Source organism: Polistes canadensis, unplaced genomic scaffold (genome assembly GCF_001313835.1).
Source record: "Polistes canadensis isolate GaletaPanama2010 unplaced genomic scaffold, ASM131383v1 scaffold_378, whole genome shotgun sequence".
In the NCBI taxonomy this organism is placed as follows: Eukaryota; Metazoa; Arthropoda; class Insecta; order Hymenoptera; family Vespidae; genus Polistes; species Polistes canadensis.
Genome location: NW_014569925.1, coordinates 4,301 through 28,214, shown reverse-complemented (window position 1 = coordinate 28,214; position 23,914 = coordinate 4,301). Strand labels below are relative to the sequence as shown.

Below are 23,914 nucleotides of genomic sequence, written 5' to 3'. Positions count from 1 at the left end.
TGCAACTGCAACTGTAACTGCAACTGCAGCTGTATCTGCGAATGCTACTGCAACTAGAACTGCTACAGCTGCTACTCATATAATTAAACTGCTAAAGCAAATAAAACTACAACTGCATTTTTACGTGCAAGAGAAACAGACACCGAAACTGCATCTGCTAGAGAAACTGCAACTTTATCTGACACTGAACATGCACCTGCAACTGCTGCAGCTACAACAACATAAACTGCAACAACATCTGCACGAGAAACTGTAAATGCAACTGCAATTGCATCTGCGCATGCTACAGCAACTGAATCTGCAACAGCTGCTACTCCTGCTATAAAACTGCTTAAGACACTGCAACTGCAACTACTTTTGCGCGTGAAAGATCTACTGCAACTTCAACTGAATTTGCTAGAGCAACTGAAACTTTAACTGCAACTGATCATGCAACTGCAACGTCAACTGCTACTGCCACTGCAATTGCTACTGCAACTACTACTGCAACGGCCACTGCTGCAGCTATTAGGACATAAAATGCAACTATAAATGCAGCAGCACATAAAAAAACAAACTTAGGTAAAACTGCTACTACAACTGAACAGGAAGTTGCATCTGCACCTACAAATGCTATTTTAATTTAAACTGCAATTGCAAATGCAACTTCTCGTAAAACTGTTACGGAAACTGCAACTGCACATTAAACTGCAATTGTACATGACAATTAAAATGCAACTGCATGAGCTGATTCTACTACAATAGCAAATTTTTCTGCAACTGCTAATGCAAATGCTACAGCAACTAAAACTGCATTTTTTTGTTTAAAATTTGTGTTTTTATGTTTATCTTAACAAACAAACGTTACAAAAACTGTAACTGCACATGCAAATGTAAATTTAACTATAACTGCAACTACACATGCAACTGCAATTTCTACTGCAACTGCACATGCATCAGCTTTTTTAACTGCAACTGCAACTGCAAACGCCACTTTCACTTTAACTGCCTATGCAAATGATATTGCAACTGAACAAGCAACTCCAGTCTCTACTAAACACTTAACTGAAACTGTAACTAAACATGCAACTGCAATTGCAACTGCTACAGCCTATGAATCAGTATTTGTACCTGCAAATACTGATGCAACTAATAGAGAAAGTAAACATAAAATTATAACTGCAACTGTAACTGCCAACGCAGCTTAAACTGCTACAGCAAATAAACCAGCAACTAAACAAAGAACTGCAACTGCATCTACAACTACACATACAACAGCAACTGCCACTAAACGTGCAACTAAACAAGAAACTGAAACTAAAACTGCCACAGCAAAAGCAACTTCCACTGCAACTGCATATGCATCAGCAACTGCCACAGCATTTAATCATGCAACTGCAACTAAAACTTAACATTTAACTGCAACTGCAACTGCTAATGTAAACACAACTAAAAAGGCCACTAAACTGCCCATGCAACGGCAACTGCGCTTGCAACTTATACTGCACATGCAAATGCACCTACAACTAAACATGCAAATCCTACTGCAATGGCAACTGCTGCTGAACATGCAACTTCACTTGCTTATGCAACTTTAACTGCTCATGCAAATGCAACAACAGCTAGACATGCAACTGTGAATGCACATTTAACTGCAACTGCACAAGCAGCTGCAACAACAAATTTAACTGCAACTTTACATGCAACTGCAAATGAAACTGCAATAACTCTTGCAACTGTAACTACAACTAAATATGCAACTGGATCTGCAAAAGCAACTGCAACTGCATATTCACATGCAACTGCAGAGGCAACAGTATTTAAAACTGCATAGGCAACTGCAACTGCATATGCCTTTGTAACAACAACTGATGATGACACGGCTACTGCACATGCAACTGCAGCTGCGAATGCATCTGCCACTTAAACTGCAACTTTACATGCAACTGCAGTAACAAATACACATTAAACGGCAACTGCAACTGCCACTGCAAATGCAACAATAACTGCACATGCTACTGTAACTAAAACAAGACATTCAAATGCAAATACGATTGAAAAAAAAATGAATCTTTAACTTAAACTAAATTGGCTTATGCAACTGCACATGCAGCTGCAACTAAATTGCTACAGTACACACAACTGCAACATACGACAAAAATTACCACTGCAAAAGATTATGGAACTGCAATTGCCAATTCAACAGCAATTGCACATAAAACTGCGACTCCACATGCAACTACACCTGCACATGCAACTGCAACTAAAACTGCAACTGCACAGTCAACTGCATATGCATCTTAAACTGCGACTGCATTGTAAAGTGATAATAAATCAGCAGTTGCAAAAGCTAATGCACATGAAACTGCAACTGCAAATCCATATGCATCGAAAAATAAATCTGCAACTTCAACTATAACTGCAAATGCAACTGCAACTGCACATGCAACGTCAACTACAACTATTTATGCTACTCTTTCTGCACATGCAACTGCCACTGCACATAAAACACCAACTACAACTTAACATGCACAATTACTGCATCTTCAGCTGCAATTAAAAATTAAACTACAATTTCACACAAAACTGCAAAAGCAAGTTCAACTGTAACTAAACATGGAACAGCAGCTACAACTAAACATACTACTGCATCTGCACATGCAACTGCCACTGCACATGCCACTGTAACTGTAACATCAACTGTACTAGCGACTGCCGCTACTACTACACTTCGAACTGCAACTGCAACTGCTGCATCTCGTGCGACTCTAACTGCACATGAAAATGCAACCAAAACTAAACAGGCGTCTACAACTGCACATAAAACTGCAACTACAATTAGACAGGCAACTGTAACGGCACATGCAACTGCAATAGAAGATTCAACTGCAACATTACATGCTACTGCAACAGCAACTGTTACTACACATGAAACTGTAACTACAACTGAAGATGCAACTGACCCTACACTTGTAAATGCAACTGCACATGCTACTGTAACTGCACATGCAACTGAAACTACAAGGTTAACTGCAACTGCCACTAAAACTGCAACTGTACATGCAGCTGCAGCAACTACTCAGCATGGAACTGCAACTGCAACAGCACCTGCAGATGCAACTCGAACTGCAAATGTAGCTGCAACTACAATTAAACATTCAACTGCCACAGTAAATGAAACTGCAACTTCATATGCCAGTGCAACTGCAACTAAAATGCACATGCAACTGCAAATGCAATTAGACATACATCAGCAACTGCAATTGACAATTTAAATGCAAATAAACATGCAACTGCAACGAAAAAGGCAACTGTAACTGCACATGCAACTGTAACTGCACATGTAACTGCATCAGCAAATGCATTTCAACTGCATCTGCAAAAGCATATGCAACTGCTACTAACGCTAAACATGCAACTACGACTGCTCATTTAACTGCGACTGCACATGCAACTGCATTGTAAAATTCAAAAAAACTGTATCAGCAAGGCAACTGCAACTGCAAACTTTACTGCAACTTCACATGCAATTGCAACTGAAACTGTTACTGCACATGCAGCAGCAACTGCACATGCAACTGAAACTATAACTTAACATGCACTTCAACTGCACATACAGCTTCAAATGCAAATGAAACAGCAATTGCACACGCAACTGCGATAGCAAATTTTACTGCAATTTCAAGTGCAACTGCAACTGCAACTGCAACGGCACATGCAACTGCCACTACTACTGCACATGCCACTGCAACTACACATGCACTTTTAACTGCACATTCTATTGTTATAGCCAATGCCACTGTAACTGCACATGTAACTGTAATAGCATATGCAACTGCACAAGCAACTGCGACTAAACTTTTTTAATATAAATTTTTTTTTCTTTTTAACTAGGGAAGGTTTTTTTTAATTTTACATATTTAGAACTTTTTAACTGCAACTGCAAATACACATGAACCTGCCACTGCACATGCCACTGCAATAGCAAATGCAACTGCAACTGATTATACTACTAAAACTACAACTGCACATGCAACTGCAAGTACAGCGAAAATTGCAACTGCAACTGTAACTGCCAATGCAACTGCGACTAAACTTTTTTATAACATTTGTTTTTTTCTATTTAACTACTACTGCATTTTTTTATTTTTCATATTTTTACCATTTGAATAGAACTACTACTGCACATGAAGCATCAACTACAACTGCATTTTTATTTTTATTATATATAGTTTTTTACCTCTTAAGTGTACAAGCAACTGCCTCTGCAAATGCAAATAAAACTGCAAGTGCAAAGGCAACGTTCACTGCACAAGCAATGGCAACTGCAATTAAACTTTTTTATTATATAGTTATTTCAATTTAATAGTGCAACTGCATTTTTTTCTATTAAATATATTTTTAAACTTTTAACTGCAACTGGAACTACACATGCACCATTAACTGCACATTTAACTGCTATAGCAAATGCCACTGCCACTGCCAATGCAAATAAAATTACGACTGCACCATTAACTGCACATTTAACTGCTATAGCAAATGCCACTGCCACTGCCAATGCAAATAAAATTACGACTGCACCATTAACTGCACATTTAACTGCTATAGCAAATGCCACTGCCACTGCCAATGCAAATAAAATTACGACTGCATTTCTTTAATTTATATAATTTTAACTTTTTAACTGGAAAAAAATCTACACATGCAATTGCCACTGCACACAAAACTTTATCTGCCATTGCAAATGCAAATAAAACTGCAACTACAAGTGCAACTGCTACTAAACTTTTTTATTTTGTAGTTTTTTTGCAATTTTTAACTGCAACTGCATTTTTTCAATTATATAATTTTACCTTTTTAACAGCCACTGCAACTATATATGCATCTGCAACTGCACATGCAACTGGAAATTCAACTAAACAAGCAACTGCAACTGCAAATGCAACTGTTTCTGCAAATGCAATTTTACGTGCAACTTTAATTTGAAATGCAGCTAAGCTTTTTCAATATTTAATTTTTTCACTTTTAAACTGCAACTGCATTTTTTTTAATATACAATGCTTTAACTTTTTAACTGCTTATGCAACCGCTACTGCAACCGCATCTACACATGCTACTGCTATATCCACTGAATTTTCTATTTTTTGTATTTTTTTTATGTTTTTAGCTGCACATGCAAATGAAATTGCAACTGCACAAGTAACTGCATTGTAACCGCAATTGCTACTTCATTTTTTTTATTTTATATTTTTTTAACCTCTTACGTGCACATGCAACTGCAATTGCAGAAGTAAATGCCACTGCATATGACTCTACAAGAAAAACTTTTCCTTTAAATTCTTCATTCTTTCAATTTTTATTCCTTTAACTTTTAGCTATAACTAAAACTGCAACTGCAATTACACATGCAACCTATACTGCAAGTGCAAATGAAAATGCAACTACATTTTCGTTTTTTTATATATATTTTTAACTTTTTACCTGACCATGCAACTGCAGCTGCCACTGCAACTGCATTAGCAATTACAAATAAAAATGACTCTGCACATTCAACTGCAATTTTATCTGCACCTGCATGTTTTTCTTTTAATCAAGGTTCACTATTTTTGACAATAAATAAAAAAACGACGTGCTATAAGCACCAAAATTCGATTTAAAAATGCCGCGCTTATACGCCGATATATATATATATATAGATAGATATACATAACGCTCGACACTTGATGGCCAAGACGAAAAATTCTCGCTACAGCATAAAAGAATATCAGAAATATATCATACAGAACACTCAACAATCGATGGCCCAAACAAAAAGAATCGCTATCGCTTAAAGAAATAATATCCATTTCTTTTCTAACTCGCACTCGCATTCACGACCGAGAGACCCTAAGATAACGCACACTAGCTAGCTCGCGTGTAAAAACTAACGAAGAGGCGTGGCTTGCCCCCTCTCTTACAATTACCTTTCACCTTCATTTTCTCGCTTATTTTTGCAAATACGAAGATACACTTTACAACATTTTTTATGTATTTTTTAATTTTCTACAACTTTTGTTTAAAAGTTTTTTCGATTAAATGCCTAGATTCTAAGATATGGCTTTCTTACCATTTTTTACCCTTTTTCTCGTAAACGCAGCATTGTATTGCAAAAAAATTAGCACCATTCGATTCAGCGTCGTCGAGTTACCGTTATATCAAGTTTTTGGCCAAGAAACACAATTAGCTCAGTTTATATTTAGTTGAGCATTTTGACAGGCAGATGATGTCGCCTATAGGCGACGCTCGTAGCGAAAGGGTTAATAATAACTTCAATAAAATAAAAATATTAATGTTACGTCCGAGAACGAAAAATGTTAGATTTAACTAATCAAAACCTGTTTTTGCCATTCTATATGCACCGAGTATAGCTAGGACCAGGCAGACTCGCTTTTCCCAAAAGTTAAACAACAATAAAAATGCCAAAATAATATTCAAATACAAATAATTGATAGAAGGAATGAGGAGGAATTTGGAGGATTCTTAGGTGTAGTGGTTAAATTCCGTTCATCGTTGCTCGGGTTCACAAGTTGATTTAATATTTAGAAACATTTACTTACAGTTTCGTAGATTTACAATAATAAATTCCTTAATCCGACAAAAAGCTTACTCTTCTAGTTTGGGCTCTAATCAATGTATTAATGAAATTCTTCTCACCCTTCAGCCCAGTCGGAATAAATATAACTTGATGTGACATGTAGAAAGACACACAAGCACAATCACTCAATTTCACACTCATGTCAGATATTGATTCACAAATAATAAGAAGGTTTGCAGTAACTTTTAACCAGCACAACTAATTAATTTATTAAGAAGATCAAAATTTAGACTATATCAGATTTGCAGACTGAGACTGAGATTGAGGTAAATTAAGACAAAAACTAAGATTTGATATCCAGAGAAATTCAGAAACTAAGACTCACAGGTAAGATAAAAACTGAGATAAAGAATAGACTCGCAAGGGCCCAATTGTTGCTCTCTATGTATGTTGAAAAACACCCTGGTAGGGGTTTGCTTGCACCTATTCCCACGGGCGCATTCTTCTGACCTAAACGGTCCCACGAGCATTCCAAGAAGTCGCACCAGCGGAGGATGACCTTGCGTCATCTTCGTCATCTCATTCTAACGGTCAACGGGTTTGATTATTAGATTTTGCCTAATTGGCACTCTTCGAATGCGCGTGCACCGCCGTAGAGGACAAATAGGTCGCACACGTGCAAGAAATAGGATGGAGGTTTCCCAGTATGTCACGTAATGGAAAAATACTGAGTGAGATTAAGCATCGCAAAGGAAAAAATAATGTTCTAAAAATTATAAGCGTTGCGGGACGTCACACTATTTTTTCATGTTTTTATTTTTATTGTGATTATTTACACGCAATTGTATATTTTTAGGAATATAATTATTTTTATTAAAAAATACTGTTCGAAAAATATTAATTTTATTTTTAACACATTCGTTCTTAGACTAAAGCAAAATTTCATGAAATTCTAAGATTTCGAATTCTAAAAGATACTTTTAGTTTTTTGAAGCTTGATTAAGATATAGATATAAAGTTAGAAAAAGACGAAGATAGCGATTTATACTTACCTTCGTAATTTTCGCAAATGTATAATCTCTAATTTTATACTACAAATCGTTTTTAGTACGACTGTTAAACTTACACCAACAATGATGTAGAAAAGGTGAGGTGAAAGTGAAAGGAAAATATAAATAATCGTTATAGACAATTTTATTCAATGATACATGTATTTACATTGTAACCATCAATCTTCTCTATTCTTCGTCTTTCTTTTTTTTTGAAAAGTCGAAGGTCTATAATTACGGTACAGGCGCATGAATTTCTTTTCATACAATTCTGGTAGTCTACTCTATAGTCCACCCTCCGAAATTCGATCGTTACAGATTACTACTGCGATTGCGTTGACGCAATTTTACTGCAGTTTTTGGTGAACCATCAAAGAGATAAAAGCTATCGAACAACTTGAAAGAACGTACACAATTTTCTATTTGTCATGCCAGTAAGCATTAATATTAGTGTTATACTATATATTTTGAACGGACTAGGTCCTTGTATTAATTTTCAAAAGTATACGTATTTAATAAATTAGTAAAAACTATTTAATCAGTTTTTAATGTAAATATAGTTTTTTTTATGGAACAAACTTCAGTATTCCTAACAATAAGTTTATTTATAATTTAACCTATATTTCCAAAACCAAAAAGTACGATCTTTTTTTAATTATTATTTGTATCTGATTTTATAATAAGGAATCTGCAAACAGTGCGTCAGATTACATTATGGACTTGTTTTTCGATTTGCATTTAGTATCAAGTACAATTGTTCTAAATAATTTAAATTCATAAAAAAACTTTGACAAACTCATGAAATAAAATTTAATGTTTCTTTTTTCTGATATATTACAAACTTATTTTATATATACATATATCAAATATATTTAACTTATACTTATGTTCTCTGAAAAAAAAAATCTGCAATTATAAGAATTTAGCTTTTAATAAAAATCGTACTAAAAAAAAAGTTACATTTTCTAAATAATATATTTGGTAATATATTAATGAATTTAAAGAACTTTTAATGCATAGCAATCAAAGAAGCTTTAATTTTGAATAATATTCCTAAAATATGAGATTTTTTTACCATTCATCTTAAAAAGTTTCTCTTTGGTTTTCTTCTTATGAAATATTGTTACCAGAATATTTTGTCCAATTTTTTTATAATATGTTGTTATACGTTAATAGAAACTTGTGACATTTAAATACTATCTGTCAGTTATACAGCTGCTAACAATATAATAGGTAAGAAAACATTTTTGTCCTTTATTTTATTGTTTTCTATCCTGCAATTTTAAGAATAGCTTCTGTCTAGATATTCTACGATAAAAATTTAGTTTTTTTGTATTCTTCTAATTGTCGAATAGCTTTATTTTTTTTTTACATTTTTTGAAGATTACATAGATTTCGAATCAGGTACAAAGCCTATAATAATGTAGAAATTATTATAAATATTTATTTTATTTTATGATAAGTAATACAAAACGATTATCATTCACGAAAAAGACTTATTTAAATCTACTTAAACAGAAGTTATTATAACGAGAGGAGCGCCATCTAAAGGATAAAGACGCGTTGATTACTGACAAATGTAGTATAATTATACCTAAGCATTCAATGCTAATTGACGAATGCTAATCTGAGGATCATCTTGCATCATTCTTATAATTCATTCGATAATCCATCACGTTGTATTACTTATTCAATTTTTATTTACACTTATTTAATATAAGATCAATTTCTTCATATAATCTTATTAAACATTTTGTAGGGCTTATTTTTAGTTTAACATCTCTTCCTAAGAAGACTAGTCTCTTATATGATCTTTAGACTAATAAATACTTTAATCATGCTTTGTTTTAGTAGTAACTTTTATTTAAAGTATTCTTTTTTTATTTTAATTTTATAAAGAAACTAATAAAACAGAATACTTTTTAAGATATATTTTTTATCTTTCGTTACGTTCATGGTATTAAAAAAATTAAAAAAATACCTAAGAATGAATGATTCTGTAAAGTTTGCAGCGGTCAATAGTACCCGTTTGCCTATGTTGAGTGCTTATAGTTTAAAAATACTATAAAACTCTTGCAAGGCTTATTATTGACATATTTTGTTCTTTGTTTTGTCGAAATGAATAATACGTGACGTGACAAACGACCAGCTTGCAAGAGATATTGAGCACAGCTTGTTTGAAGATGAATTAAGGGACACATCGATATAAGTAGCAATATCAAGCACGGGATCTTTTATTACTGTATTATGTTTTAATATTAATATAGTTATTTCACAATATATTCTTTCTTTATATTTATAGAAATAGCAGAAACTTAATGCAGCTATTCTTAAAAGTATTTTACATAATATTATGGATAAGACTATATTTTTTTGTTTATAGCTATTGTTACGTCTAGTAACGCAATATGTTAAATTTAACTAACTAATTGCCTGTTTTTGCTACTCTGCTTGCACCGAGTATAACTAGGACCAGGCGGGTTCGTTTTTCCCAAGAATTAAACAATAATAAAAATGGCACAATAATATTCCAATACAAATAATTGATAGGAAGAGTGAGGAGGAATTTGGAGGATTCGTAGGTTTGGTCGTTAAAGTCTGTTCATCGTTGCTCTGGTTCACAAGTTGATTTAATATTTGGAAACATTTACTTACAGTTTCGTAGATGTACAATAACAAATTCCTTAATCCAATGGGAAGCTTACTTTTCGTGTTTGTTCTCTTATTAGAGTACTGATGAACTTTTTTCTTTCTTTTGATTTGGTTGGAATATAAGCGATTTCCCGTGACATGTGGAAACACTCACAAAACACAGCAACTCAATTTTTATCTTAAAATTAAATAAACACCAATTCACGCTCAATGGTTGATACAGAATATTCACACTCAGATACAACAAACGAGGATTAACCAGGAACAAGGGGTTCGCTCGCACCTATTCCCACGGGCGAATTCCGCTGACCTAAGCGGTCCCACGAGCATTCCAAGAAGTGGCACCAGCGGAGGCTGCACTCGCGTCATCGCGTAGTAGCAGCAATTAATACGTTTTTTATATTTATTTAGGACGCTCTGGCGCCTATGATTTCTTTCTTCATTTTTTTCTAAGAATATTTGTTTTCTGTTGATGGGCTTACAATTTCATTTACGTACATCCGCCCGTCTTATTCTAACGGCCAACGGATGTGATTATTAGATTTTGCCCAGTTCGCACCTTTGGAATGCGCGTGCACTGCCATAGAGGACAAATAGGTCGCACACGTGCAAGAAATAAGGAGAAGGTTTCCCGGTATATCATGCAATGGAAAAATACTAAGAAAGATTAAGCATCGCTAAGGAAAAAATAATGTTCTAGAAGTTATAAGCGGGGCGGGACGTCACACTATTTATAAAAAAAAGATGTTTTTTTTGAAAGATCAGTTTTTAAGTTTTCATTAATAATGTACTATTTTTATGGAAATCTAAGTTTAATACACAGTGTTAACTAAATATTAGGCTTATTTTTTACGTATAATACTTTTTTAACGTATTTAATTAAAAAACTTAATTTTTTATATTTTGAAAAATTTTATAATTTTTAATACAATTTTCTACATTTTATTACGTATTAAATTAGGGAACCTAATTTTTTATATTTTAATAAATTGTATATTTTTTAACACATATTTTTACTTTTTATTGCCAAATAAATATTTTCTTTCCAATAATTGAAAAAATATTTGAAAGTAAAAATAGATTCAAAAACTTTTAGCTTTTGTAAATTTTTATAATTAAGTTCATCGATAAAATATAGAAATTAAAAATGAAAATTATAATTAAAAAAAATAAAAAGAAGCTATAGAGAAAGAAAATAAAAGACGTATAAATACATAAAATACAATACTTTACATAAATATATTTTCAAGTCGCAGCATTATCTATATATATGGTAAATACAAATATATTTTTTTGCAGGAACAAGAAGAACTTAATCGTGCAGCTGTGATTTTATCTTGGAACAAGAAATTAATGTCTACTATAGGACTCTGGCCACATTCGCGAAATAATCTTCAATTTTCTCTTAATTTTGGATACTTCAGCTTTCTCATGATTTTGGAATACCTAGATCTTTTTATATTTATTAATGATCTGGAACACGTTATTATGAATTTAACGGAGAATATGGCATTCTCGCAGATATTTGTTAGAATGAGCATGTTATGGAAATACAACGATGAGATAGGTGATCTCATTGTTGAAGTATTTAAAGATTTTGTTAAAGAAAGATACAAATCGAAAGAGGAAAGGGAACTATTTATTTCGTACAACGCAAAATCTAAGCTTTTCATGAAGCTTCTTATTACGTTCGTCGCTCTTACTGCGTCTTCGTATTACTTGACTCCATTACTAGTGGCTTTGGGCAATGGTAAGAAATTTTTTTATTTTTGATAGAAATAAATTTTGTTTCGATTAAAAATAATAATTATGATTAATGCAAATTTCATTTGATACTTGTATCACAGTTTAGTAAACGTTAATATTAGAAATTTTTGTTTACATAATATTTTTTAAAAATAATGTGTTGCAAATTATTTTGGTGACACGAAATTATATAGAAATATTGTTCAGATAGGGCTCCAAAAATAACTTATTTTATTAGTAATTATTTTATTTTCAAGTATGTTTGGTTTATGAAAGAGAAATTTTGTGCATTTTATTATAAACAACCAGTATATAAAATATGAAGTCTATTTTTATAAAACAAATCGAATAAATAAAAATATGTATTAATTACTATTTTATAATATTTAGATAAATTATTTAGATTTTTTTTATAGGACTTCCAATTATAGAGACAGGAAATATAAGCAAAACCATTTATTTGCTGCCGTATCGGTTTTATACATTCTACCCATTTGAAAATCTACAGAGTTATATCATCATCTACGCTCTCGAACTACCGTTCGTCTTTATTAGTGGTTTTGGACAAAGTGCTGCAGATTGCATTATGGTCACTCTTGTTTTTCACATTTGTGGTCAAATGTCAGTTCTTGCATTACAAATAAATAATATAGATATTGATCCTACAAAAAATAGGGAAAAAATCCAAGCAGTTGTTGAATCACATACACGATTATTGCGGTAAGATTTATTAAAGATTAAAACAAAAATTGTAAATTTTAGTTTAAAGGCTACAATTTTCGAACTACTCCAGCTTATATCTCAATAATTACTTTACTAATTTTATTACAGTTTCTATTTTTTTTATTCAATTATCAATGGGTAAGGATGTAGTATTGGATCTCTTCGATTAGAGACCTCGTTAACCTTATGTTTAATCTTTAAACTTACAATTTTAACGAAATCTCGATTTTCTTTTTAACTATCCTTTTCATAAATATTATTAAAAAATCTTCTTTCTACGTTAAATTGTAACTATTTGGTCGGCAAATGAGTGATTGCGGATTTTGTCAATAGATTATTATTAAAATATGCGCATTCTTATAGTTGCCAACCGAATATTAAATTTGTTTAACAGAAAATCTCCTAGGGTTTGTTTCGGACGATTTCTAACAATGCTTCTAGCTTCATTGTGGAAATCGTGTTTCACAGAAAAGCATATACCTCCGCTATATTTTATTATTTTTTTTAAATTCTTATAAAAATATAATTATTTAATAACACTATATTTAGCGATCAACAAAAATTTTTTGTACTAAAAAGTTATACAAATAAATTATTTTTTTTCGACCGTAAAGGTAATGAAAGTTTTTAAAGATATAAACTAACAAACAATTAAATAGATCTATATTATAGAATTCGTAAAAAAATTGAATTACTGAACTAACCGAACCGGAAATCTATCTCCGTGAACTAATATATTTCCTGAGGTATTTAAAATCTTTGAAAAATTGTTTCAAGAATCCTTTGATAATGATAGTTGAGATCGTGAATGTATGCTAAATACTTAAATTTAGAAACAGTGCAAGACTTTTTACGTTTTCTTTTGCATTTATCACTTTACTTACTGACACTTTTGTACTGAATTAAAGATAATTTCATGACAATACATACTATATATTTCGTTGTTTGTTTCACTTACATGTGTTTAATATCATTTTGTTCTTCCTCACCTGCTTAAACATAGCCACCTGAAGAATATATTCTACATTTACCCCTATCCTATGAACATTTTGGAGATTGACGGGACAATGTATAAAAAAATTCTCAAGACATACATAGCTGTAACTTATCGTTTGTAATTATTCTTTCTCAACTATGTCTGGATTTTTACCATTGACCGTAACCACCGTAACAACCGTTTTCCATATAACGCTAGTCATGATTTTTCAAGTACTTGTGATAACCTGACAAAAAATATTTTAAACAATAGTTAATCTATTTTTTATTGATTATATATTGCAATAAAAAAGGCTTCAAAAAAATTTTTTTTAATGCTTTTTAAGACTACCTTTTATTTTTTAAATGGCACTTAGTATTTTTGACATTTATTTTACTGTTAACGCAGTAAAATAGCTGCAGGTATGGCCAAATAGCTATAGGTATAGCAAAATAGGTATAGAACAGAGATCGCGCGATATGCTGGTAAAGGAATGTTTTTACATATATAAGGAAGGGTACTTAGGGCATTATTTAATTAATTTTGTGCTACTACTTACTAATAATTTTATGTCACTACATACTATTAATATTGTGCTATTACTTACTTTTAATTTGTGTCGCCGCCAAGCAGGTAAATAGTGTTACTGTTAGTCAGTTTAACGAATCTTGTAATCACCACATATTAAAGAGTGCGTAAGCAAAAGTCTGTACGAATAAACTTCTGCCTGCTATTAATTCTATACCTAACTTATTCTGTTAATAAATATTTTAGAGAACCATAGCTCAGGGGAACTACTGTCTTCACAACCTCACTGAAATTCCCTGATCCATCATTATTCACGCAAATCCTTTCTAAAATTCCTGTAATTCGCAATTTTTAACCGTTACTTATATTGGATTAGCAAGAAAGTAATTTCGGTTTCTATACAAAATATGAACTTTAATCAGTCAAACATCTTTCATTCTGTTCGATTATCTTTTGAAATCTTTCTGGTAACTTCATGAACCCGCACTCATAGAATTTTTGGTCCTTAATAGCAAAAAATTCAGCTAAGTGCGATTTGAGGTCATCGTTATTACTGAAATTTTTACCATTTAAGAAATTTTGCCAACTTCGGAATAAATGATAATCCGATGGTGCCAGGTCAGGACTGTATGGGGGATGCAACATCACTTTCCAACCAAGCTCCAATAATTTCGTACCTAATGCTAAAGATGTATGAGGCCTCGCATTATCGTGGTGGAACACTATTCCTTTGCGATTTGCTTATTCTGGCCTTTACTCTTTGATTGCTTCCTCCAATTTCACAAGATGTTGGCAGTAAACATCTGAATTGTTCGTTTGATTGTTTAGAGGCAGCTCAAAATACACAACACCTGTGTAATCCCACAAAATTTACAGCATGATCTTTTTTTGATGCAACTCAGCTTTTGATATGGTTTGTGTTGGTTCATCATGCTTGGACCATGATCTTTTTTGATTAACGATATTGTAGACGATTTATTTTTCATCGTCAGTGATAATTCGTTTCAAAAAAGGATCGACTATATTACGTTTAAAATGCGTATCACAAACATTAATTCGTTGCGTTAGGTGAATTTCTTTCAATTCATGCGGAACCTAAATATCGATCTTCTTAACAAGTGCAAGACGTCTAATATGATTTTTAATTGTTGTGTGTAATACATTTAACTGTTTTGCTATCTCTCGCACAGTTACGTGACGATTCCATTCAATTATCGCTTTCATTTTGTCATCATTAACTTCAGAAGGTCAACCAGAACGTCGGTTTTATTTCAGTGAGAAATCTCCCAAACGAAATTTTTTAAACAAATTCTGATAAGTGTTTTCTATTAAATAATCAACACTATGAACTTCACATATCTTTTTGTAAGCCTCAGCCGCTTTCTTGCCTTTATAAAAATAAAAAAGTAAAATATGTCGAAAATGCTTATTTCGCACTCCGTGTTAAAACTGACCGTTAACTGACAGTTGTAAAAAAAATTAAACGAAATTGGTTTTTATAGCGACCAAAAAGTATCGACTACCAAATCTTAAATAAAAAAAAAACGTGTGTATGTACTTATGAATGCACGTAAGAAATTAAACTTCTTTAGCATACCAAAACGAGTACAACCTCAATAACCTCAAAAATAACTTAAAAAAAAAAATAACTTTAAAAAAAACATTAACATCAAAAATAACTGCATCTATCACGCGTCCCAATATAATACATACTCTAAAATAAAGATATTTAATACAATTGATAAAGATTTATATATATATATTTATATTTTATATTTATATTATATTTATTTAATCAGTTATATCTCTTGTCCAAGATTATAATTCTTAATGATAAGGTATTACAGGGAACTTGGACATAAAAAAGAAGTAGAACTTAATTTAACTAAAGAAGCGTTTCGTCCCTTTATTGGGACTTCTTCAGCAACTAAAAATTTTATTATCATTTCTCATATTACGACATACATGAGGCTCATACAATATATAATTTTTTACATGTTACCTTAATCTTTACTAGTGTTTATTAGTCTAGATATCTTCAATGGAAGGTGTCCTCTATTATAGTGTTCTATTTATTATCGTTAAATTTAAAAATTCCGTTATAGATGTGATTTAAATTATTTGTGTCTGTTCTAAAATTTAYCGTGTTATTGTTTGATATATGAAACATTTCGCTGATATTTCTTTTATACCAATTTTCTTCTAAATCTAAAATAGTTGCTGCGTTAAATTTAAATTATGTCCTGTTATAAAATGATGTTCAGCTAACGCTGTGGTATTAGTTTTACTTACATTTATAGGTTTACAGTCATTTTTATGCTGGTCTAATCCTTTTTTAAGTTTCTGTTTAGTTTGTCYAATATAGCACTTTTCACATTCACATGGTATTTTATACACTAAGTTCGACTGGTCAGATTTGTCTACCTTATCTTTTAATTTGGTGTAAATAGTGTTTATTTTTGTTAGATTATAAAAAACTAGTTTGATATTAGTGTTTTTGAAACATTTCTTTATTTTACTTACTAACGGTTTAATGTATGGGAACTTAATGTATTTTTTATCTTGCGGATTCGGATTATTAACACGATCTTTGTCCATTTTAAACTTATTAAATACCATGTGTATGAGACTCATGGGATAGTTATTATTCTTTAAAAGAGTCTTTTCCAAGTTCCCTGTGATATCATATCATTAAGAATTATAATTCTGGCCGAGAGATATAACTGATTAAATAATAATGCTGAGGGGCTATTTTGACTATTTGGTAACAAATTACGATATAACAAGAATGAGACATGCAAAAAATTGGATTAATGACCTTAACAAGTTGGCAGGAAACAAAAACAGATTAATATTCTTAATACAATGCAAATATAAACAAGTTTATCCTAAACATATTATAAACAACTTAAAATATATGTACGCTATCCAAGCTGAAACACATCCTTATAAAAAAGAGACAGATAAATTAGTTAAGTCTCTAAAACATAAGATCCTTAAATTAAAATAAAAATTACAGCTTGGAAAGTTAAGACAATCGAACAGAGCATCAACAAAACACATAATGTTTTAAAGAATAAATTATTAATAACAGATTTTACAAATTGCACAACATTTTTCAATAAAAACTATGAAAATAAATTTAAAACTATAAAAAAGAACAACATTAAAAAATTAAATAATTTAGTATATGATATTTCACATAATAGCAACAAGATAAATAGACATAATAATTGTATTTATAATTTTACGGATGTTSAGCTACCACGCGAAGTGGAAAAAACATTAATTCTAGAACCAGGGTATGGCATCCCGATAAAACCGAATAAAGTTCCAGTTTGTTCGTTAATAAAAGACTTAGAGGAAAGCATAAGGCATATTAATAGCACGAAAAGTGATAATACGAATATGAGGGATGAACAAAACAATGTAAGAATAAAGGCTGTAAATCTAATTTCTAATTATTATAAAAATAACCAAAGACCATTGAAGGATGCAGTAACAAAGAACTTTATAACAACAAAACGTTTCCTAAAAGAAAATCCGAATCTAATGGTAACCAGATCGGACAAAGGTAATAGCACAGTTATTATGAAGAAAGAAGAATATTTTAAGGAAATGCATAAAATGTTACAAAATAAAAACATATATCAATTATTGAATAAAGATCCTACTAGTAGATTCGAGAAATTACCCAATAATTTGATAATGAAACTAAGGAAAGAATCGATTATCACAGATGAGATAGAAAAGAACATGAAATCTTACATTTCGGTCGCCCCAAAAATATATGGATTAAGAAAAAAACACAAACAAGGCTTAAACATAAGACCAGTTGTAAGCTGCATTCGTTCACCGTGCTATAAATTAGCCCAATTTTTACATCATAAATTATCCTCAGCTATGACAAATAAATTTGTGTTTTCAGTTAAGAATTCTTTTAAATTTGTAGAAAGTATACCAAAAATAACATTACCAGAAGATTAAAGATTAGTATCGTTAGATGCAATCTCATTGTTCACGAACATCCCGAAAAAACTGGTAATAAAAACGATAAATGAAGACTGGGATGAACTCAAAAACTTCATACCGATACCAAAAAACATCTTATTGGAAATAATACAATTTTGTTTAGAATCAAGCTACTTCCAATTTGACGGATCTTTTTACCAACAACTTGATGATTTTAGCATGGGCAATACAGCAAGCCCAATATTAGTGAATTTGGTAATGAATCATGTTTTAAAAAAAATTGAAGGCAATTTACCTTTTGCAGTTCCATTCTTAAAAGTATATGTAGATGATATTATTACTGCACTATCTAAAGAGGGAATCGAATTAGTATTAAAAACCTTCAATATGATAAATGAAAAAATCCAGTTCACCATTGAAGTAGAAGACAACGGAACATTACCATTCTTAGATGTAACAGTCATAAGAAATGAAGACGGAACTATAGTAATGAATTGGTATGTAAAACCAACAAGCTCAGGGCGATGTATTAATTACAATTCGAACCTTCCCTTAAGTCAAAAAATTGGAGCTTTAAAAGGTTTACTATTTAGAGCTTTACCTTTAAGCAGTAAGAAGTTTCATACAGAAAATAGGAAAAAAAAAGAGACTCTTTTAGAGAATTATAACTATCCCATGAGTCTCATACACATGGTATTTAATGAATTTAAAATTGACAAAGATCGTGTAAATAATCCGAATCCGCAAGATAAAAAATACATTAAGTTCCCATACATTAAACCGTTAGTAAGTAAAATAAAGAAATGTTTCAAAAAAACTAATATCAAACTGGTTTTTTATAATCTAACAAAAATAAACACTATTTACACCAAATTAAAAGATAAGGTAGACAAATCTGACCAGTCGAACTTAGTGTATAAAATACCATGTGAATGTGAAAAGTGCTATATTRGACAAACTAAACAGAAACTTAAAAAAGGATTAGACCAGCATAAAAATGACTGTAAACCTATAAATGTAAGTAAAACTAATACCACAGCGTTAGCTGAACATCATTTTATAACAGGACATAATTTAAATTTAACGCAGCAACTATTTTAGATTTAGAAGAAAATTGGTATAAAAGAAATATCAGCGAAATGTTTCATATATCAAACAATAACACGRTAAATTTTAGAACAGACACAAATAATTTAAATCACATCTATAACGGAATTTTTAAATTTAACGATAATAAATAGAACACTATAATAGAGGACACCTTCCATTGAAGATATCTAGACTAATAAACACTAGTAAAGATTAAGGTAACATGTAAAAAATTATATATTGTATGAGCCTCATGTATGTCGTAATATGAGAAATGATAATAAAATTTTTAGTTGCTGAAGAAGTCCCAATAAAGGGACGAAACGCTTCTTTAGTTAAATTAAGTTCTACTTCTTTTTTATGTCCAAGTTCCCTGTGATACCTTATCATTAAGAATTATATTTATTATATTTATTATATATATATATATATTATTAATTACATATACATATATATATAATTAATAAGTATGATTTAATTATTTTATTTAGGAAGAAGAAGTGTTTAATTAAAATAAGAAATAAGAAATTAAACACTTGTTTGAACCAATACAACAGGGTATAATATTTTATTGGCTCGACAGGGAAAAGCTTTGTAGCATAAAAACCCTTGTTGATAAATTAGATATAATAAGGAATTGCATCTAACAGAAGATTGAAAACGTGCCTTACCTCTCGTTTGCTTCGCTTGTATATGGATTCAACAACAAGACTCACCACGTTTATGAAAGGATAAGGGATACTTATACTTTGCTTATTTCGTTTCTAGCTTGTATCGCTTTGTTCGTCGGTTTCTTCTTAAATTCTCTGCTGGTTGTCTAAAACGTGTCGTCGTACGCATCCAGTGTAAGAATAGGACGAGTGTTTTTTTTACGGACCCAGCAGAAAGTGCTTACTAACGGTTTGAAGAGTGGGGAGGCACGTTAACATTTCGATATTCTTAATATTCTCACAAAGAAAGAATATTCTCACTTCGATATTCTCAAAAAGATTGAGTCGCGTCTTTCCAATATACGCTAAGAATCCATAATCTTTACAAATGGTACATAAATCGTTATCACGTTGAGTGGCACACGAATTCTAAAGGAAATCCTCGTTAGGCCATGCTCGTTATTTTTAGAATTGAATAAATATAAAATAAATGTAAATAACTTCAAAAAGTAAAGACCAGACGAATAAAATAAATAGTAAACAATAATATTAGTTTTTGCTGTGACAATAAAATTATTTAAATTTGTACCGGTAATCACAGGCTGAGTCGATGGTTCGCAAAGTAAATTAAAAGTTGACGGAATACTTAAAATTTTATTCGCAGACACTTAATATCATAGTGCAATCATTTTTCTTTGCAGCCTATACACCCTAAAACGTTCCGCATTAGTTTGCATTTTGTTTTCCTTATTTTCCTTATTCTTCTTCCTACGAAAACGATATTCTTTACATCTCTCTGCATTAATTTTAGACATCTCGAAAACTTTAACAGAAATTTAAATGTATACTGATCCTGGTTAAAAATATCAAAATGTAGATATCAGTCTACACTAGATATAAGGGAGTTATATCAAATGACCTTATGCGTCAACGGGCATGGAGTGGTGACAGCTTGAGAAGAAAAATTTGAAATCGCTTAGCCCGCGCATCATAAATATCGACCACTTCGTGGTGTCGATTTTTCGGTCGCATCTAACTTCAGTTTACAAAACGCGCTAAAAGAAGTATAATTTCCAAAATTATAACATTGAAAAAAGAATAACGAAACAAACATAAAGCTAACTACTGGTGCAAACAGAAATTACTTTCTTGCTAACCCAATACTTCGGGAAAAACGAACCTGCCTGGTCCTGGCAAAACACGGTGAATGCAGAGTGACTAAAACAGGCTCTAAAATTAAATTCTTATTCTCCCGTTTTCGGAACGTAACGCAATGTATTGTCAATCAAAAACAGATCCACTTTTGTTTAAAGTATTTTTTTGTCAGGTTATCACAAGTACTTGAAAAGTCGAGACAAGAGTTATATGAGACAACCTGTATAAGCTTATTTATAGGATGTATACACGTATGTACCGTATTTAGAATAATGTCGTATTGCATGTAAAAATAGTTCAATATTTACAGTAAATATGTTGTATATGTGTGAGTGTCTTTGTTAGATGATATTCGTAGCTTAGTTGTTTCCACTACCGTCAGAAAAGCCGTCGTACCTATGTGGCAGTGCTTATATAACAAGTGACTGAGCAAAATGAAGGACAAGGACATCAACAGCCTAAGAGTAGAGATGAGGAAATTGTCGGAACTGATGTAGTGACGAGTTTAATGATTTTATAAGAGAATCGATTATTGAGTAAATTTTAGAATAGAAAATAACTCAAGAAGTTTAATAAATATGAAATAGAATAACCAGTTTTTGACAAACTTAATTCAAGCGTGCCTTCTTTGTGATAGTTTGATAAGTGATGTAACGGCCATGCGATCTGTCTTCCTCAATAATCGAGACGTAATCGATATTGATTACGTGGTTCTTGATTGTACGATTTTAAGATGAAAATAAGAAAATCTTTCTGGTGACTCGCAAAATATGACGAGACGAAACAAAGACGCTATTCCTGAAAAGAACACTCTAAATAATCGTGTGCTTAAAAGATTATGTACGAAGCGGATGGTAATAAACGCAAGTTTCATAAACAATGGGAAAACTCTAACTCTTTAATTATTATTAATACGTTACCATTTTTTTCTATTGTATTTTCAGCTTTAGGTTTAATTTTAGTTCTTGTTCTTTCATTTGAAATCACTTTCCATGTATTTTGCTTACTTTTTTATGCTATATTTTTTATATGTCTTGAAATATTAGCAAACAAATTTTGCTACAGAAAAGCACGCTAAATACAAAGTAGAAAATGTACGTCATGAAATTTTTTCCTTTCTTTTACGACCATTAGTAATAAAAAAGCAATGAAAACATTTCAATACAATCATACTGTGATCTTTTCTCTTATACATAATAAATTTTACTTTGAAAGTAAATTCTACAGCTTGCCTAAGAGGCACACCTAGCGTACAATTTTGAAAAAATTGATTTCTTTTTTTTGCATATTTATATAGTCTATGTCTTTAAAAATAACATACTGAAATATCAAATAAATATTTCAAATAGTTTTAGAGTTATAGCCTTCTAAAGAGTAGCTGCTCAGGGATTAGAAAGCAATCATTTTATCTTTGAACGCGTTTTTCTCAAAACTACATTTTTCAAATTGGCTGCAGTTGTAATTCGAAAAAGAATCATCCGATCGCTTTGATTTTTTTCCTATTTATTTCGTATATGTTTCTCTGTACAATGACCTAGAAGTTTTCAAATTGTATAAAAAATGTAATTTTGGCGGGCCAAAAATCATCAAAATTTTGAGCAAAATTCGATTTTTTTTTAAAAGTCTGTCATTTTGTTCAATTTCAATTTTTTTTCACAATTTTAGGTCATTGTATAGGCAATACATTCTAGATTAAACGTATTTTTTTTTTATTTCATCCACGGTGAAGACCGGAATCACTGCAGCCGTTTAGGTCCTTTTTTTATAGTGACTTGAGAGATAGCGAATAACTCGCTAAAAATTACCTTTTTTTATTTGCAAATTGTAGTGAATATTCGTTAATTATGTATAAATATATTCTCTAAATTTTAAAAAATTTCATGCAGTAGTTTTCTTTAAAAAAAATTCTTAAAAATCACCTTTTTTTAGGCGGTCAAACTAGGTGTGCCCCTTAAACACTTGCAATTAATCTTTTGAAGATGTAATAAAAAGATCTTTTCAAATTTTATTTGGTGAAGCAAAATCGGAATAGTATTTCTTATTTACCGATACTGTAGATTTAGAAAAGTATTACAATTATTTTGACCTTTAAATTTGTTGAGTGAGCGAAGTTTTCTCCTAACACAAATTTTCCTATGCTTATTTTTTTACATTTAGACTATGTAGAGACCAGCGGCAATATTGGTACTTTTAGAATATATCTGAATTATTGTATTAAATCTTTTGCTCAATGTTCAGTTATTAAAATTTTCCTTTTTAAAAACTTTTTTCTTAGTTAACGATTTATAAGGAATAATGGAACATCTTTTATTTTAGAATGGGCAAGACCGTGGCAAATGCATTCAGCGTGACACTACTGGCTCACCTTTTCGGAGCTACTTCTCTCATTTGTATTCTTGGTTATCAGATTTTAACGGTAATATATACCAAACACAAATATACTAATCTATAATGTATTGTGATATATGTTAATGCTTAGGTATGAGTTCGGTTAACTCGTGAAATAACTACAAATTACATAAAATAAACTGACCAATTAAAAAAGGCAAAATTATATTCTCCCACAAAGTAATAGATAAATGAACAAGTAAATTAATGATATTTACTTTTCATATTTCCGTATAGGCTTCAGAGCAGTTTTATATAGTAGATTGGCTCTCTAGACTTTAGTTATGTTAGATATTCTACAAATTAAATAATATAGCTGTTTACTCTTTCGCGTTTAGGTACTTTCTTGGGATAAGATATGTTGTCTTTATCTAAGCCTTTTATGCAGTATTATACCTAAGTATTTGACCGAATCATTGATTGAAATATCTGC

At 31.2% G+C, this 23,914-nt stretch overlaps 2 protein-coding genes across 2 annotated transcripts; both read left to right on the top strand.

Moving 5' to 3' along the window:
- The first annotated feature begins 1,528 nt into the window (after positions 1–1,528).
- Positions 1,529–2,505, top strand: LOC106792101 (putative GPI-anchored protein PB15E9.01c). The gene is made up of 3 exons (XM_014758251.1): positions 1,529–1,795; positions 2,113–2,261; positions 2,304–2,505. Exons 1-3 carry the CDS (start codon positions 1,529–1,531, stop codon positions 2,503–2,505), a joined length of 618 nt encoding a protein of 205 aa, XP_014613737.1.
- Positions 2,506–8,030: 5,525 nt separating this feature from the next.
- Positions 8,031–23,578, top strand: LOC106792100 (odorant receptor 85c-like). Its single transcript, XM_014758250.1, has 5 exons — positions 8,031–8,036; positions 11,554–12,004; positions 12,417–12,720; positions 23,410–23,509; positions 23,573–23,578. The coding sequence occupies exons 1-5, from the start codon at positions 8,031–8,033 to the stop codon at positions 23,576–23,578; spliced, it is 867 nt and encodes a 288-aa protein (XP_014613736.1).
- Positions 23,579–23,914: the final 336 nt, after the last annotated feature.